Source organism: Calonectris borealis, chromosome 1 (genome assembly GCF_964195595.1).
Source record: "Calonectris borealis chromosome 1, bCalBor7.hap1.2, whole genome shotgun sequence".
Classification (NCBI taxonomy): domain Eukaryota; kingdom Metazoa; phylum Chordata; class Aves; order Procellariiformes; family Procellariidae; genus Calonectris; species Calonectris borealis.
This window is the reverse complement of record NC_134312.1, coordinates 54,117,582-54,135,690: the sequence shown is the minus strand read 5'-3', so window position 1 is coordinate 54,135,690 and position 18,109 is coordinate 54,117,582. Positions and strand designations below refer to the sequence as shown.

The window sequence follows — 18,109 nt, the reverse complement described above, 5'->3', positions numbered from 1 at the left end:
TCTCAGACTTCATTGACTCTGTGTATCTATGACTTCTAGGAATCCCACAATGCTTAAGCCAAATGATGAAGTTTCACCCATTCATGGAGGCCTGAGAACATCACTGGCAGATTAAAGAAGATGGAATCTGTCCACGTTTAAACAGCAGCGCTGCCCATCAGAAATACATTAGGGAGATATCAAATGACAGGAGCAGTAGAAGGTAAAGCTGTTTGAAGGGAACATTTAAAAGTCTCGCTGACATTCTCTACACACAAGAAGCAACTTGGCAATCCACGAAAACAGCTTTCTAAGTGCCATTCCACAGTGCAGATTTCAAATGAAAGTCTCATGGTCACGAACTCTAAGAGCTGGGGAAACAAAAGAAGTGTACATACATACACGCACACATGTATGTACATGCACACACCTACAAAATCTGCTTCAGTAGCTAGGAGACACAGTCCGCCCTCAGCTTTAAAATAATGCAAGTAAAGCAGCTTTTATCTTGATTCCACACTGATTTCTATGGTTATATTAATTCCACATGTACCCAATTTAAAAGATAGCCATGTAAATAAAAAAGCACTATTTTTCAATTTAAAATAAATCAAGTGCAACTCAACATGTCAGTAAGCCAAACTATGAAGTAGAAGAGGAATATATTGAATTCTAAAGTATACACTTCAAAGGGGAAAATAAGTTTTTCTAAATAATTTTTCTTTTTGATGAAGATCTGGCAGTACAACTTTTAAGCTTTCTGTGACTAAATAAGTGTTAAGAGTCAGAAAATTTAATTTATTTTCAGGGGAAATCCTTTCTACAACATCAGTGAGGGGACAGCTCATCTTAGATATTCAATAAGAAGATTCATATTTGCTTGTATGTACAGTGTCAGAATTTTATTAGGTTTGAGAAAAGCAATTTTACATTAAGTATTCTGAAGAGTTCTTGTGATTGACTTATACTTACCATGGCTCAAGAGACCAAATCTAACACATAATTATAGCAGCCAGCCACCCAATTTTAAGCTATAAGTAAATTTCAAATTGAGATTCTAACTCGCTTTGAAAAACATGCTTGACTTCATTCAGATGTTTCCACAGTAACCCACCGTTTTTTATTACTGACTTTTTAATCATTTATTGCTAAAAACGTATACTGGTCAAGTGCAGGACTTCAATCAAGTTAGGGCCCACTGTCCTGCATACAAAAGAGGCAATATATTCTGTAATGCTTCCACCTTAGTCAATAACATCTTTTTCATGTGAACTAACAAGATGCTTCTCATCCAAAAAAAGGACCCCATAGGAAAATAGCCAGTTCTTGCCACTGATAATCTTAAATATTAACATAAACTAAACTGAGCGCACAAAGACTGTTAAGATACTGAAACAACGGAAATAGATACCTGAATCCTACATACAGAACAGTTTGACTGAAAAGCTCAGAAAGACATGCAATTCCATTCATCTGAGAAAACAAAGTTCATTTTAACCTAACTATACCTACTGCTGACTCTTAAATCCTGCATCAGGGTTCAATCTCACCAGGTTACCCTAACTTGTCATTAAAAAAACCCCTTTGACCTCAAATGAAAATCCTGTGTGTACAAGTGTACTTGTGGGTACACGCATAGATATATGCATAGGTAAAAGCAAAATATACAGAATTTGCCCTATGGCCAATGCAATAACTACAATTGGCAAAGAAAAATCAGTCCTTCAAAGCTGTATCAATAATTAGCAAGAACCTATCTAGTTATGAAGGTTCCGGATTCCAGAAGTACCCAACCAATCCTCTGACCAAGGCTGTGAGACCAGCATTAGCACAGCAAACGCATACTCTGAGAAATTATAAACTCATTTTTAATTTTTCCACATCTGTAACAAACAATTAAGTCTTATGTATATTTGTAGATACTTCAATCATTCTGTGGGAAGATTAGATCAACTGCAAGAAAGCCAAGAAGAAAAACAAACCTTCCATGACATGAAATTCATTCAGATTACTAAATGCTGTCTTCCAATAGAGGTGACCCACTTTTTAAATACATGGTTTTTTAAAATTAAAACCTTTGGGAACAAGCTGAAATTCAAATGAGGTTGTGATGTAGAAGGAACCAAAAGATGGCAAAGGATGGAAAAGATCAGATATTTTCTTTTTCCCCCTCAAATGTGTTTTGGTATCGCTGGGAGGAAAAACACTTTTTGTAAAGCTACTCTTTCAATTGCTATTATCCCTTCAGGATATTTCATTCACACTCCTCCCCCAATATAATTTTTAAAAAGATTATGTTTGCCCTTTCTCAATGGTTCTTCAAGTTGGTACATTTCAAAATGTGTTTATGCAGAAAGCCTAGGCACTGTCTGTGCTTTTTGCTAAAATTCATCAGTCATAATTCATATTTTGTGAGATGGACTTGACCCAGAAGGAGCTGAAGTTTCAGGTCCATGCCCAAGGCACAGCCTCTTGTTAGTCACTGCTACTAACAGGCGGCACTGCCAAGTGTACTAATTTCCAGTCTTTAAAGGGAAAATAAGGTTTTTAAAATAAAGGTTTTTAACATCACTAAGTCAATTACATCTTTTAACTCATGCTAGTGGTTTACCATATATTTTGAAGTGCTAGTTTGTATTTTAGAACAGCATCCAAGAGAACACAGCACCCCGAGGCTAAGCATCTGACTGTTGGAGGAGGGAGACAGATGCTACACCAGCCAACGGAGCTGCCTCTTACGCTACTGCAGAGCCGTCCTGAGATCTTATAGGTTACCTATGAGAGGAAGGCAAAAAGTTCTTGTTCTATAAGCAATAAATGCAGTCTTCCATCCCTAAAACACAAGCAAAGGCCTGACATTTAGTGCAGCTGAAGCTCATTTGGTGCAGTCAGAAAATCTGATATGAAATACCTCCCATGTGCTTGTTTCCCCCTGTTTCTGGGGAAGAGTTACCCAAAAAGCTGTGAGGACTGATGGTCCAGAATGCAAAATCGGGTCAGCCACTCAGGCCACCTATTTCAGCCAACACCGCATTTATTTCAAGTCTAGCAGTGTTAATGTGATTAGTCATTCCTCTGATGTATTGCAACCAAGAGAAGTCAGAAATTTTTTTTTTCCCCTCACACTTTTTTCCTTTATTTTTTGTCACATTTTCTTCTTCCAAAATAAAATTACACATTTAAAAATATCTTACTACTCAAAAAAGCAGGATGCCTGTCTTTCACTGCCATCTCTAATAATCTTACAATCAAAGATTTTAAGAAATTCGTAAGAGCTTAAAACCAAGCTCCCAGAGATGAGGGCACAGGTATTTATATATTGAGCTTTATTTGGAACAGCATCTCCTATACAATCATAAGAAAAAATTCCACAGGGTTTTAAAAACAGTTGCAATATTAGCACTGAAGAGGCACTGGGAGGGAAGGGTGGATGTGCGAGATGAGATTTTGGAACAGATGGAGAAGTAGCAAGACTTAAAGGACAGGTGCTATGGATGAAGTTCTCTCAGAGATCGTGACAAGATTACGCTAAGGAAGGCAGGCCTTCGTAGTAAATGCAGAAAGTGTAAGGGAGTTAAGGGATAAGACAGCAGAGGTAGGACAGGGAATATCCATAGCAGATTTCAAACAGTGTGACTACAATCTTGACACTGATTTAATATTTTGGCAATTAATCCCACTTCCATTTACTTTATTTTAAACCTAGCAGCACCACCCTGGGTGCATTAAAAAAAAAGACATCTCCAGAGCAACGGAACCGAGCAAGCCAAAAGTTTATTTTCAAATTGAATTTGTTCCATATTATGCTGAACACTTCACCTCTTCACCAGTGAAATAGAAAATTAGTTATGACGGGAAATAAAAGGAGAATGAATTTCAGGGTGGGGGATACAAACAGACACAAAGCACCTGCTAAAGAAGGGGGGTGGAGGCCTAAGAACCTCCATGGAAATAAACAGGACGCAGCGGGCATAAGGACTGATGAGAAGAACAAAATATTCAGCGGCAAAGGCCGCACTAAGAACAGTCATCTTTGTTGAGGAAAACAGGACACACAGGGTCTAATCAAGGGTCAGTAAAAGCAATACTGGAAACGGTGGAGAGTCTTTTACAAACGGTACTTTCCATTTCACAATTTCAAAGCAGCATTCAGGCCTTTATTTTCAAATGAGGAGTGACCTTGATATCAGGGTAACACATCCACTTCTGAGAGGAGCTGCTCTGCACTCTGGAAAGACACAGGCCTTGTGTGGCACCTACAATTAATAGTTGTATCACCCCAGATTTTAACCAGATTTCCTACTTTCAATATTTATACCTAATCAGAGAAAGACTTCAGAGGAAGACTTCAGCTATAGGCAGCCATAGATCTAACCTGGGGCACAGAAAAGACAACGTTCAGCTGCCATGCTTTCTGCCCAGCCACTGTCAGAAAGCCAAACATCAAGGAAGAGCATCAAGTGAGCAAGCAGTCATCTTTAAAGTATTAGGACAGAAAATTAATGGACTAATGCATCTCTTACTGTTACAAGTAAGGCCATCAATACTTAAAACCAGCATTAAACCTTTCACATATTGTCAGGTCAAGAGGAAAAGTGTAGTAAAATGCTCTTTCAATCACTACATCCAAATAAAGGGATGTGAGGCAGCACTGTTTAAGTCACATTGCCTGTTGCCAGGGTATAGGATTAAATGCATTTTGTACACAGCATTTGGAGAATTAAGTTTTACAACATGCTGAATTCAACAGCCATACTAACGGGCCAGACCCTCTTTTAAAAAGGCACAATAGCAGAAGCAGAACCCCTCCAAAAATCCATACAAAATTATTGTCCTGAGACCACAAAAAAGTATCAGCTGCTATGCTACAAATTGAATTTTTTTTGGTTCCACAACTGTATAAAACAAGCTGTGTTTTTCTTTGTTCAGGAGACAGGATCAACTATGAAGAATCAATCCAGACAGAGGAGACAAAGTCAAAAGGACAAAGGTCAAATAAGAAATGTGTGCCCCAAATCAAAATGAGGTTACGTTTTGAGAAAATACCAAGTCAGACAAGGACTCTTAGTATTAAAGGTAGAGCATGTCAACGTTAATTCTGGTATCTCACCCTTCCCTGTGGTCTAAATAAAGTCTTTTAAACAACATGATCATAGCCAACATATGGGGATATTAGCCAAGGGATCTTCCCTTGTTTTACTAAAATGTTGTCCAAAAGGTAGCATTAGGCAAGAAAGGATTTGATGTTCAAGACAAGTTCAATAGCTGGGAGCACAGAGGCCAGAAAATTTAAAGTGGGAGAAGATGCAACACCATAAGTTGTTCAGATATGGAAGAGCTCAGGACGTAAAATAAGTGGGAAGAAGTTGGAGCTTCTTAATACAACCTTGATTGCTTTGCCCTCCCTGCTACCAGCTATTGCTTCACAAAAACCTAAATGCAGGCAAGACTCAAAAACGTGCACGGTAATCAGTGTCTTGATAAAGAATGCAACATCACTACCACTAAGACTGCTGGATGGCACCCAAACTTAATAGAACCGTCTATCTATATTGTCTCAATCTTATCTTTAAATATACATAATTCCATCAATTAGGCTGTGCATATTCAAGAGGTATAAGCCACAACATCAAAACAAAAAGGTCTTGAGAGAACAAAATTTTGATTTGTCAGTTATATTCAACTACAAAGATTTGTGACATTAAACCCCCCTGTTTTGAAGTTTCAGGAACAGTTCACAGAAGTCTACTGCAATTTCCACATCAATGGGCTTCACGGCTAAAATACTTTGATGGATTTTACAGTGGTTATCTTCAAGGACAACAAGTAAAACTTTTTTCTTCCCCTACCCTAAACAATTCTTTGTGCTTCCTATCTGCCTCTGTGTCCACTTGACTACTTTCTCTATCTTAGGTTTTTAATATATTAATGATACACATAAATCATCTGCTTGTGTTCAAGAAGCATTTGGACAACGCTCTGACATGTATGGTTTAATTTTTAGGCTGCCTTGTGTGAAGTCAGGAGTTGATGATCCTTGTGGGTTCCTTCCAACTCCAGGAGTTTCAATGATTTATGTGGGAAGAATATACACAAAATATTGTGTAGCATTAGTCTTGGAAGAGTTCAAATTTCAAACTATCTCATCATTATTGAATTGATAAGTTCTTACAATTAAGTTTTTTCTCATTTGGAATTACATTCAGGATAATTATGAAATTAATAAATGAAATAACAGCCAGTGTTTCAAACTATCAGGTACATCATCTTGCGTAGAACTGATGGGAAAGGCAGACTAACCATTTACAACTTTTTTCTCATACTTTTAACTGTGTGAATTTGTTCTTATACTTTTTCTATGTAATAAAATCAATGACTACCAACCATGCAGTAAACTATATATTTCTATTTTCCCATTATTAATATGCATGCATCTCATTCTATAAGTATCTATCTCAAAACACACTGTTAATCTGAGACCTACTTTACTCTATGATCCAATACTATAACCTATTATTTTAGAACACACCACCAGGCAGTAGGGTAGCAAAGACGACAGTGTATTAGCGATCAAATTACAAAGAGCTATCCTAAAGTAACATAAAAATGAAGGGGACATCCACCCACGTTGCTGTCAGTGGATCTTTCCTTTGGCATTATCTGCAGAATAAAGGATAGCCGCTGTCCTATATTCTTAGGATAGCTTGCACACAATCTAGGGTAAGATTGCTTTTAGCAACAATCATGCTGTCCATGAATAAGAAGTCACTGAACTTTTCCCTGGAAGCAAGTTACACAGTTATAATTACACAGTAAATCATCTAATCCATCCCACGCCAGAGAAAAGCAACAAGCCTAAAATGTCCCTTACAATGAGAACATGTAACATCTGCTATGGTTTGCAAAATCATACGGTGGGGGGAGGAAAAAATGCTAGTTTTGTAATCAGTCAATCAAAAAGTTCATTTAAACATGGGTTGGGGACAAATGTATGCCTGATGAATATGACACATTTCAAGTATATGTGTAATAAAATTATAAAGTCAATCGTGTTATTGTGTCATTTCACTGGAAACTGCAGAATGAGTTTAATAAATACTACTTCCTCTGAGAAATAGGCTACCAAATTCCATATAGAAATTATTTTTAAATGAGAGCTTAAGTAAAAAAAAAGTAGGTAGTGCCTGTGTCCCTCCATTTAAATCTGGTGCACATCTCAAAACAGCCCTACCTGGAGCTGTGGGGTTATGAATACAGCACAGCTCTGATTCTCGACTAAACAAAAGGTAGCTTCAGAACATTACATTTAACATGTCACACATGAGCATTTCAAATTCATGTGAACACTAATACCTAAAGCAGAAGCAGCAGCAGTTTAAAAATTATCATTTTCTTCATACACGCTTCCAAACCACAAATACACTTAGTGAAATCAACTACAATGGGATTTAGAAAGCCTAGAAAATAATACATGAAGTTATAATAAGTTTTTAGATCTGCTTGTTTTCACATAAATGAAATAGAAAAGTTGAAAAGCATTGATTAAGTAGAGCAGGCAAACGCACAGAATAAACAAATTGGGGGGGTTTGTTTTTTGTTTTCTTTTGGGTTTTTTTTTTTGCAGTTTTTTTTTTTTTTAAATGACTGGTCCAGTATTACCTGCTTTAGGAATTTATAGTCCTGTAAAAAATTGTGATCAAAGACCTTAGGATATATGCAATTTCAACAGCAGTTGAGGGTCTCTGCTAGAAGACAGAATGTGAAGTTTCACCTGCACTAGGTTTCTTTTGCTGTGACATCCGAAACAGCTGAGTTGATGACATTTTCTAAAACATCCTAATACAGACTAACATAAGAGCTAACAAAAAGGATCTTCAGGTATACTACAACTAATCTCTCCATACTGCTAAACAGCTATTATGATACACACCGCCTTTCTAGCAGGTCAGCTAAAGTCTCTTATAAAGCACTGTAATAAAGTCCCATCAACATGATTTCTCTGTACTTGTACACCACCTTCCTCCACCAACCCCACCAGACAGCTGTATCTGTAAATCAAACGAGGAAATTAGGAAAATCCTATAATTATATACCTGCTACTGATAGATTAAAAGCAAGCATAAAGAACAGGAATTATTCCTTCAAAAAGAACATAAAAGGAATTTATTGAGAGACCTGTACACCAGATACAGATTTGAAAAGACAGAATAATTAATAAAATTGGAAACTATTAAGTCAGCACAAGAAAGAGGTATGAGGGCATCTCCTGACTCAAATTATTTGTACTTCTGAAGCAGTTACAACACTAAAGAAAACCCTAGGCACTAAATACCATACAAATAATACAAATCCATAACCCAGCAAACGAAATCAGAACTATCTGAGACTTCAGCTGATTTCTGACAACAGGAAAAGAAAAAGGAGTAATCTGTGTTTGTGCAAATGATTCTTTTTTCAAGATGTATCAAAGCTGACACGTAGATCAGTTGAGAAGTGTTTGCACTGCAGCAACTGCTGCTATTTAATTGTCAGCCAGGCAACTAACAATGTTTTCTGTAACAAGAGATTAAGACCAACTGAAAGGAACTTTCCATAGAGACTACAGCAGATGTTTATTTTCTGTTTTTAGCACTGTATCTGCCAAAAATATTTTGAGATTAATTGGTTCTAGCAGTTGCATACAAAAAAGGATATACTTAAATATGAACTCTGTTGCCTTAAAACATATGGGGGAAGTACATGGCATGGGCTGTGCATCAACCAACACCACACAACTGGCTCTTCAGGAGTCATACCAAGGATCTACGAGTCTTCTACATCACAAAGAGGTCCACTTTCAAACTGCCAAAGGCAACTGAAGTAATGCAATTTAAAGAATACTTTCACAAATATAGAATTAACATATACTATACACAGATCTTTTTCAATGCTAAAGGATTTTTCTAGTCCCCCTAGTCCAGAAGATAGTCTTGTTACTGGCCCCTTCAACTAGCAATTTTTAGAACTGAGTGGTAAAGTCAAAACTTGATGTCTTGCAATGTTCCTGGAAGTTCTATGTAGTTTAGGGGAAGTGAGCAACAATTTGCAGTGCTATGGATGCTGCATTTTTGACTCCACAAGAAAAATATACCCCCCCCCCCCCACTTCATTGTAACAAACATCAGTCATTTTAGTCTAAAAACTTTGCCACCGCAGGTATAAAGAGTTTTGAACTACTTGCATTTGTAGCCTGGATCAAGTGTTTAATACTATGAATCAGCCTAAGGACCCTACAACAGTACTGTAGCTTCAAAAAGCCTTCAAAGAGGACAAAGTACAGGGAAGTAACAGCCAAAATTAGCTCTTGTACTAGAGCATCAAAAACACACAGTAACTTTTTCTAGGTCAGTTTCTTATAGTATAGCTACTACTTCTCAAAACCCATGAAAAGAAAATGACACTGGCAACATCTCAAGGCTACAAAGAGCTTACAGAGACTTTCTACCTGCAGTTCATTATACACTTACTACAATTTTTTTTCCCCTGTTAGGAAAAGAGAACCTGTTTGGGCCAAGCTAAATCAGAAGTATGGAAGGACTTCAAACTCCAGAAGTCAATTTTTAATCAAGACAATTACTGTTACAATTAGCTCCTTAGTTGTAACGTTTGCTGCAAGAGCCTATCAGTCCATTCAGGGCAGCCTGAACTGGCCTGACTGCACATTTGTTTTCCTCCAATATCACAACCCTCACAATCAGGATGAATCCTCTTACACACATCGCAAGCATCCATTCAGTGAAAGATTAGCATAATATTAAGGCCATCTGAAGTACAGAAATGAACAGCACTGAATGTTTTATTGTGCAGCCATTTGGTTATGCACAAGAGGGAACAACCCAGCCAAGACATCTGGCACAAATTACCATCATTACAATTTTTTTTGCACAATTTTAAGAACTCTGGTCAGCACCTGCATGTTGATGTGGAAGTTGCAATGCGCTTCCAGGGCCTACTCCTAAGGAAAGCCAGTCTGGCAAGACTGAAGAACCAAAATAGCAATCTGCTTTGGCACAAAATAAGCGGGCACAGAATACTCCACCTTCCTTATAAAGCTCAATATTACAAGGCTAAACAACCAGATACATTTTTTTTAAAAATGGAAAGGGCCTATTTAAAACAATATTCCTCCCTCAGTTCATAAACCTAGTATGACAGTCAAGAGATACCACTCTACCACTTGTAGCTGGCTATTCCCTTTTCCTGTCCTGGCTCTGAGAAGCTGAAAGCATGAATTAAGTCATATTCACAGCTGTCCCGATTCACCTACCTGATATAGGGATCCCTCCCAGACCTGTGCTGTGTTGTGGTGGGAGATTCAAGTCCAAGAAATTACTATTTGAGGTGGGATTTGCTGTGTGGTTCAAGTGCATGATGCTATTGCGTGGGAAGGCCATCCAAGGGTAGCGAGCTGCTTGGCCTGGAAAACTGAAGGAGTTGTAAACTGCTCGATGCTGTTGAAACTGTGGGAACCTCTGTGGCATGACTGGAAAGGTGCTACTGAGAGAGTTGGCATTTGTGGGTGCAGCAGGATGCAGGAATCCAGAGCCTGGCCCTTTGGCAGTTGTAGTGTGTGGGGTAGGGTTCTGAAGAGATGTGGGCGAGAGGGAAGGTTGATCTTGGACTGACAGTTCCTTCTCAATCAGGTCTGCTAAGGCTTTGCGGGTGATGTCAAAGGGGTCAAACCCTAAGTCGTCCTCTTGCTGTTTGGAGGAACCAAACCCAAAAGCCGCTTGCCAGTCTGTGGAGGAGGATACTGGTATAGTTTCTGTCGGAGAGGAGAGGAACAGGATTTAGAACAAGAATTACTAAGTATTTATCCACACAGAAATTTCAGCCTCAGTGTATATGAATCTGTGTTGCCAGTTATCTTTCATATAAATCTTCTTTGTACATTCCCCAAAGACGCCTTATTCATCAGCTTAGAATGCCATTTTCAGATCAAACTGTCATAGACTTCCACTTAAGGTGAAGTGGTAGAACTGGCAAATAGTATTTTTACTGCAGAATTGCTCTGTTCCTAAACTACAGAAAAGCCTTGTCTATTTTCAGTAATAGCACCAAGTAGAAAGAGACCAATGAACAGTTGCTTAGAACCTTCTTTACATCCATATTACTTGATGGAAGTGTGACCAAGCACAAGTTTAAATAAGGTGGTTATTCAGATCGGTATTTTGCTTTCGGTATTAATGCTGTGCTTCAGCTCTGCTGTACAACAAACATGGGGAGGAGATGTTCTCTCTCAAAAGGGGGAACCTCTGAGCAGGGGTTAAAAAACCAAAAAAAACCCCATTGTCTACCACTATGAAGAAAAACAAGCCAAATTCTTGAGTCGACACCTTGGCTCAAATATAATAAATAAAAGGAAATAAGGAACTGCATTACAAGATATTGTTAAATATTTTGAGGCAGTGTTGCAAAAAAGGGTTATCAGAATTTCCCTGCATTTTCAATTACTACTTCATTTCATTATATTGTTTAAGTTTCTTATTCAGGTTCAGTGAATGCTGGGTCTAGTTTCACAGTATTTTTCCTCAAAACTGTGGTAATGCAAGCTGATGAGTACAAGGTAGTATCACTCACAACATTAACTCCCTCTGCTGGTAGGGATCCTGGTCTGCTGTTTTAAGTAGTTAAAATTAAGCTCAGTATCCTCTCTTAGAAAAGAAATCTACACTTCTATTTTCACTCTAAAATCCATGATGATAGATAAAAAGAGTTGCTAGACAGACAAAAACTTGTCCTTTGTATTCTTATTTAAATAGCAACCATACATTTTATATTAATTATGAAACAAACAAGATCTCTACTACCTGGAAATTGTCTCTCACTGCCACTTAATCCTCACAAAATTGGTGCTTATAGTACTTAGCAGCAGGTAATTTCCTTGGTAATAAAATATTGTTTACAAACAGGATTATGACATCCAGAAGTCAGATAAACATCAAAAGAGGACTAATCACTAAGTAAACCGTGTCCTAAAGTATCATTTACACTCTATTTATTACTGATATTGTTTCACTTAATTTTCTAACAACTCTGTCAGTTTTATAATTTGTGAGCCCTTCAATACTGTTAACCATTCCCAAGGCTATGTAAATACACCTAAAACGATGTTTCTTTCATATGAAATAGTATTTCATAGGAAGGTACCTGGAAAATACAGGTATCTTTCAGTTGATGCAATTAACCATATTTTTATCTTTTCTGAATGTATATAATCTTACTTCAGAAAGAGAAAGATTGGACACTTTCAGGTAACTATGCAGGATATTAAAGAAAATTCTGAATTCCACTGCACAGCTTATATGTTAGAATTATAGATCATAACAGATTATTACACCAACATATACTGACACCATGCATTTTCCCCACTCTCAATAAAAACCTGTAACATTAAATATTAAGCATACATGTCACATCCTATTATTTAGGCAGGCACATGGCTAAGAAAAACTAAAACAAGCACTCTGATAATTTAGCCATGCAGCTGGAAAACTCTGTAAAGTTTCTTTTAGAAGAAACCCTTACGTCAGTGCAATTCGTTTGTAGTTAAGCGACAAATTTTAATCATTTGTGAAGGGGGAAAACCAGTATGGAGCAAGTCCTAGAGTTTTTGGTTCTACACAGTTTTAGACATCAGTTGCAAACGCAAGCAATACTCAGCCACATAACCTGTGTACATACCCGATGTGAAGAGGCTCTGTGGTTCTGGTGCTGTGGGCCAGTCATTTGAAGTCTGTGGAGAGCTGGGGAATGGAGGAAGCCCACTAGGGATGGGGTTAGGGTGCCGGAAGTTGTCAGAGAAGAGCGACTGTGATTCTGTTACAGCCCCTTCAAAAGGGGACCGTGCACTGTGATTAGATGAACTGATGGGTATGACTGGATTGGGTTTCGTTAAACCAGGCGGTGGTGAAGGTGTGTCACTGTTTGTTATCTACAGGCAAGAGAGCAAGAGAAACTATTAGGACATGAGTGTTTATATATAAAAAAATTCTTCACTAATACAGTTGAAGAATGTCCTCAAAACTTTTGGCTGCAATTAGGTTAGTTAATATATAGTTCAGTACAAGGTCAAACATAAAAATCAACTTAGCAGTAGCATTTTTTAGTTTTGTTTAAAATTATGATACACTTCAGAAAGTATTTGCTTCTCCAACTACAAGTTGCACCAAGCTCTCAAACCTAGTTCTTACTTTCACAGTATTTATCTTTAGGTCTTACCTGCTGGGAGCTGTCACCATTTCCTATACTGAGGGAATCTGAAGGTTTGTCAATAGGGCTGCAAAAGTGGGAGGGGAAAAGAGACAATAAGACATTCGAGTATTTAACATGAAAATCAACATTTGCTTTCATAGTGGTAGAAAATCCTTGAAATAAAGACAAAGCAAAATTAATTAGAAGGAGTTAAGAAGGAAAAACATCCACTTCTTATTTATGAGACTGTTTTTTTTAATCATAAGCATTCCAATCATTTGCCATATATTGTAATACTTCTTCCCACCACTCTCCACTCTGCTTGTTGACTGCCCTGTTAAGGAACAAAAGGAAAGTTTTAAACATCTTAATAATAACTCTATGCCATTCGAAAAAACCCGGACTCTTGTACTATGGCAATATTCCATAGTAGTCAGTTCCATCTATGCTACTACTGGAGAGAAACTTGGGAACAGATTTGTTTTCCAAAGACGTAAGTTGTCAGTTCCCATAGAAGTCCTAAATAGATCTGAGGAGAGATAAAAGATTAAACTAACTATTTAGTCCTGGTGGCAAGTTAAGCTTCCCACCAGCCTTCAAGCTTTCACTAGCAGAAATTAGTTCCAAGGTAAGAAAACTGAGTTTTGAGATGACAGAAGGGGAAAAACGCAGGAAAAGATACAGCATAAAAAACTGCCAACAAACAAAGAGAATAAAAGATAAGATACAGCAGAAAACCACCTCAGAAAGCTATTCACTGGGAATTAACATGACTCGGCTGAAATGGCACATCTCAGGATTCAAGATTCTGACAGCCATCTGTGAGTTGCATTAATTATGCTCAGTATCACGCTAATGAAACAGTATTAGTTCAAGTTCAGATTAAAATCTCTGCTTTACAACTTCAAGGTATTATCATTTTTATCTACCCATAAGAGAAGATGCACAAGCTTTGGGCTGCACAGCCCAAAACACCGGTCCTACAAACAAGGACAAGAAGTAAGAACATGAATTTCAGTTCCATTAAGAGGCCAGAATGTGATAGAAGTCAAATTACAGGCATGATATGTTAGCACAAGACAAATATATATATAATAATTATTTTAACTGGGTGCAGACTTCAGATTCTAGCTACACCTTGTTTTCAAACACCCCTTGCTGCTGCAAAGTTTAAATATTGCATAGAGCCACATATCAAGGTCAAAACTTCATAAGATTGCTTCCCTCCATATTTGTTCTCCCCATCCCAGAATAACTAGAGTCGAAACCCAGCAGAATTAATTCTTCTCCATTCTAAAGAATCTGTATAAGAGTAATCTGTCAATAAAAACAAATTTTTGTGCAAAAGAACACTGACTGAGTCGGTATCTCAAAAAGATAACTGAAGCTGAAGTATTTATGACTATAGAAGAAAAATCAGAGGAATATACTTGCAAACAAGCATTACTCCAGTGAAGATTTACAAATACTTTCTACTCAGTGGTCGAACAGCATGAATAAAGTTCTTCCATTTGGAACAAACTGCCTTGGGTTAGTAATTTCTAAATACCTATAACACGAAAGTTTGCTGTAGACTCTTCACTACACAGTCATTCTGATTGTAGAACTGATATTCCAGCCAAATTCTTTTCCCAAAGCTGCTGACAGGAAGTCACAATGCTGCAGTTTAAAAAGCTATGTGTAAGACAACTTTTAATGACAATCTAAGTGCTGAAAATGTTTATTATACTTGAACCTGCCTAAGGAGCCTTTAATTGTAAGACAGGCTTCCAGCCCTCAGGAATGAAAAAGGTTCATTATCTAATGGCTAGAATATTTTTACCTACATTTAGTACATTCTTTTCAGAAAAGATAAGAAGGAAGCTGCATGTCACTACTGAGATGCAACCATAGGCTCTCTGATCACACCTCAACGGGACTGCTCTTAAGCCTAACAAGAAGGTACCACTTTCAACAGCACTCACAATGTTAATGCATTGGTTCAATATTGATTTAAAACAAAGATCAGCTACCTAATCGGCAACACCACTTCTTGAAATATTTAGGGTTTGCCTTGTTATTTTCCTGTCCAACCGATATTACCTAAGGGAGTCCACAAAAAACAAAACAGCATGACTACTGACTACCATCAGAACTGCAAGTGATGCTTATGATGGAAGAGGACACCAGTTCTATTCAAGGAGGGCACCAAAAGAGGAGAAAATGTTGGTTAGCTATAAAGTAGTTATTGCAAGCAGATGAATTGCTTCCTCTGCACAAAGAGGCCTCTGCTGAATCTACTGCCCTGTTGTTTCTGTTACTGAGTGATAATCAGGGAACCCTTACCTCTGTAGTTGTGTTTCTGGAACACACCACTGTAAAGAGATGACAGATATTCAGCCCTAACATTTAGCTTCCTTCTGTTGAAGCTTCTCCAAGTGACAAGCCTCCTGATGTATAGCAACTAGTGTGTTACTTTTGTGGAAGCTTCTGTATAGAAATGAAGAGCTAAGCTCTGGCTGGGACCATGCAGCTATATAAGCTGTTGATTCCCCAGTTACTCAGTTCCCCTTGAACCTTACCTGTACCATCACTTACTAACTTCACGTTTGGGGTTCTCCTGCACAATCTGCCAATCAGTCTTTTTGACACGGGCTAGGCTAGGCCCAGCTTTTTGTGACCTGATCAGGATTTGAATCCAGCTCTCCAATCAGAGAGAGAGACTGGAGGATCATTCCCTCCACACCAATCAGTGAGAGAGAAAGCAAGCTATCTGAAGTATAAAAGGCAGCACAATTACCCGAAATCTGAGTGTGCACCATCTGGAGTCATGTGTTCTGGGTCTGTGCCATTTTCTAATATAGGAGGCGTTTTCCTGTGTTCCATTGTTAAACCGTTGGCTGATTTACTTGAACTCTGTAATGATGGCCAGGCATCTTTGTTATTACTGTTGGGTCTGGAAAAAGGCAAGAGTGAAAAAAAAAAAAAAAAAAAAAAGAGTTCAAGTTATGAAGAAAGTGTTTTTAAAAATTGTAAGCACTGGGGAAATGAATCCTTGTGCCACACAATCCTTAAGAATAGATTAATCTGGATATTATTTCTCAGATTTTAAATGGTGATGACTTAAAAAAAAGAATTAGTGGGGTAGGGAGGGAAGAGAGAACACTGGGGGGAATTCTGTTTTCTTCACTGAATAGATAGCTGCTCTGCCAACGCAGAAGTCCAAACTTATCCATTTGTGGGAGAGGGGGGGGAAAAAAAAAAAATCCATCAACAGCTGCAAGTATTCAGACCTACACACCTTGTTTAGAATTATTTGCTTTATCCCATAAGTATTTGTAAGTTCTGTAAATCATGAACTAAATCACTTTTTTTTTTTAATAAATGTTTTATATTCCAGGCCCTATCAAGCCTGGCCCGAACAGATGAAGTTTGTGTTTTATGCCTACACAAGAGTCCACAGCTTTACTAACAGACCATGAGACCAGTCAGATCAACACACTGTTCATTCAAGTTACTGCCCCCTTCATTTCTAGTTTAAAGTCATAATTACTTCCCTTTATAAAGTAACATTAAATTTAATTTCAGAGTGAACATTAGATCTGAAAGAAGTTCAAGAGGGGACTCAAAGCCCCAGTTTTTGCTGAAAATAGCTACATTTTATACGAATTGAAGCGAGCTGGAACATCATCTATAACTGAATGCATTCAAATACAGTGTCATCCGCTAGCCCTACAATCTTACTATATCAGATTTGCCTTTGAGTTCTCAATTTCTTTAATATTAACATTAACTTTTCATTTGCTTCAGTTTAGATGTTGTTTTTAGTGTCCAAGTGCTGTCTTCATAAGGAATAAGCTTTCAAAAAAAATTTTTTTTAAAATACATATGTTCCTCCTGATGCCTCCCTTCATTAATATGTTCTCATTAGATGGTCCAACATTTACTCTACATCTCTAGGTCAATTTAGTAAGTTCACAGTTGCTTATAGCAACACAAGTGTTTCCTACTCTTATTCAGACAAAATTGGTATTACTAGCTACCCTCAAATCTCAGTATTGTCAGATTTGCTATTTTACCTCCATCTTTTCTCATGTAACTATACAATATGTACACAGATGAGCACCTTGACCTGATTTACAGATCTCATCTTTGCTTTGTACACATTTGAAATGAGTTAGAGATAGCGAGTTGATCAGATATTGAACATCAAGGAACGAAGACACATCATCATCAGCACAATGTCAGTTATTTAATATTCTTATCCTTACAAAAATGAGCTGTAATCTAGATATAACAAGACTTTCAATCCATTAACAGATTTATCTGAAATATCAAAATTTATGTCCGCTCTAATGCAAAGGCATCTCTATACTAAAACTAACTTTAAAACGTCACAGTTAAAAGTCAGTTTTGCATCCAAGAAGAAAGGTAAAAGAGAAAGAAACTGTTTTATGTTTTGGGGTGGGTTTTTGTGCATGTGGGTTTTTTTTGTTTTGGCTAAGTTCAAAGCTGCATGCTTCTAAAGGGCTGTTCTCTAAAAGACCAGCAAGTGCTTAACAAGAGTTTCCACTTGTAGCATAAGAAAGCATTCATTTCAGTTCTTTAGGAAAAGGTCAGCAGGAAAAAAAAACAAAAGAGCTTGATCTGTTTTAAATGTGGAATATACCTCTAAATGTAAAAGAATGCAGTCACCATGACTATCAAGTGACATACCAAGAGCTGAGTACCCACATACACAAAGTGGCACCAGGGGATTTTAATGTTTGCCTTCAGCAGCAAGAAAGAAGGTCTGCAAGTAGAACCTTTCAAATTAGGGCACAATTGTGAAAAAGCATTTAGGCACAGTTTAAGAAACTGTTTTGTACTACTGGATATTTATAATTAAACATCTACCATTTAGAACTCAACTTCTGTT

The 18,109-nt window shown here is 37.5% G+C and overlaps 1 protein-coding gene across 10 annotated transcripts in view; it reads right to left on the bottom strand.

The window, feature by feature from the left end:
• The window catches only part of CNOT4 (CCR4-NOT transcription complex subunit 4), an 84,467-nt gene that overhangs the window by 8,795 nt on the left and 57,563 nt on the right, over positions 1-18,109 (bottom strand). For 6 of the 10 annotated variants that reach the window (XM_075152152.1, XM_075152175.1, XM_075152166.1 and 3 more), the window contains 4 exons: positions 15,992-16,147; positions 13,240-13,297; positions 12,703-12,952; positions 10,286-10,783 (listed from right to left, as the gene is read on the bottom strand). In XM_075152152.1, the coding sequence (XP_075008253.1) occupies positions 10,286-10,783; positions 12,703-12,952; positions 13,240-13,297; positions 15,992-16,147 (962 nt within the window). The remainder of the gene's footprint in view (positions 1-10,285; positions 10,784-12,702; positions 12,953-13,239; positions 13,298-15,991; positions 16,148-18,109) is intronic. The other 4 variants (XM_075152203.1, XM_075152213.1, XM_075152232.1 and 1 more) reach the window with 1 other exon arrangement.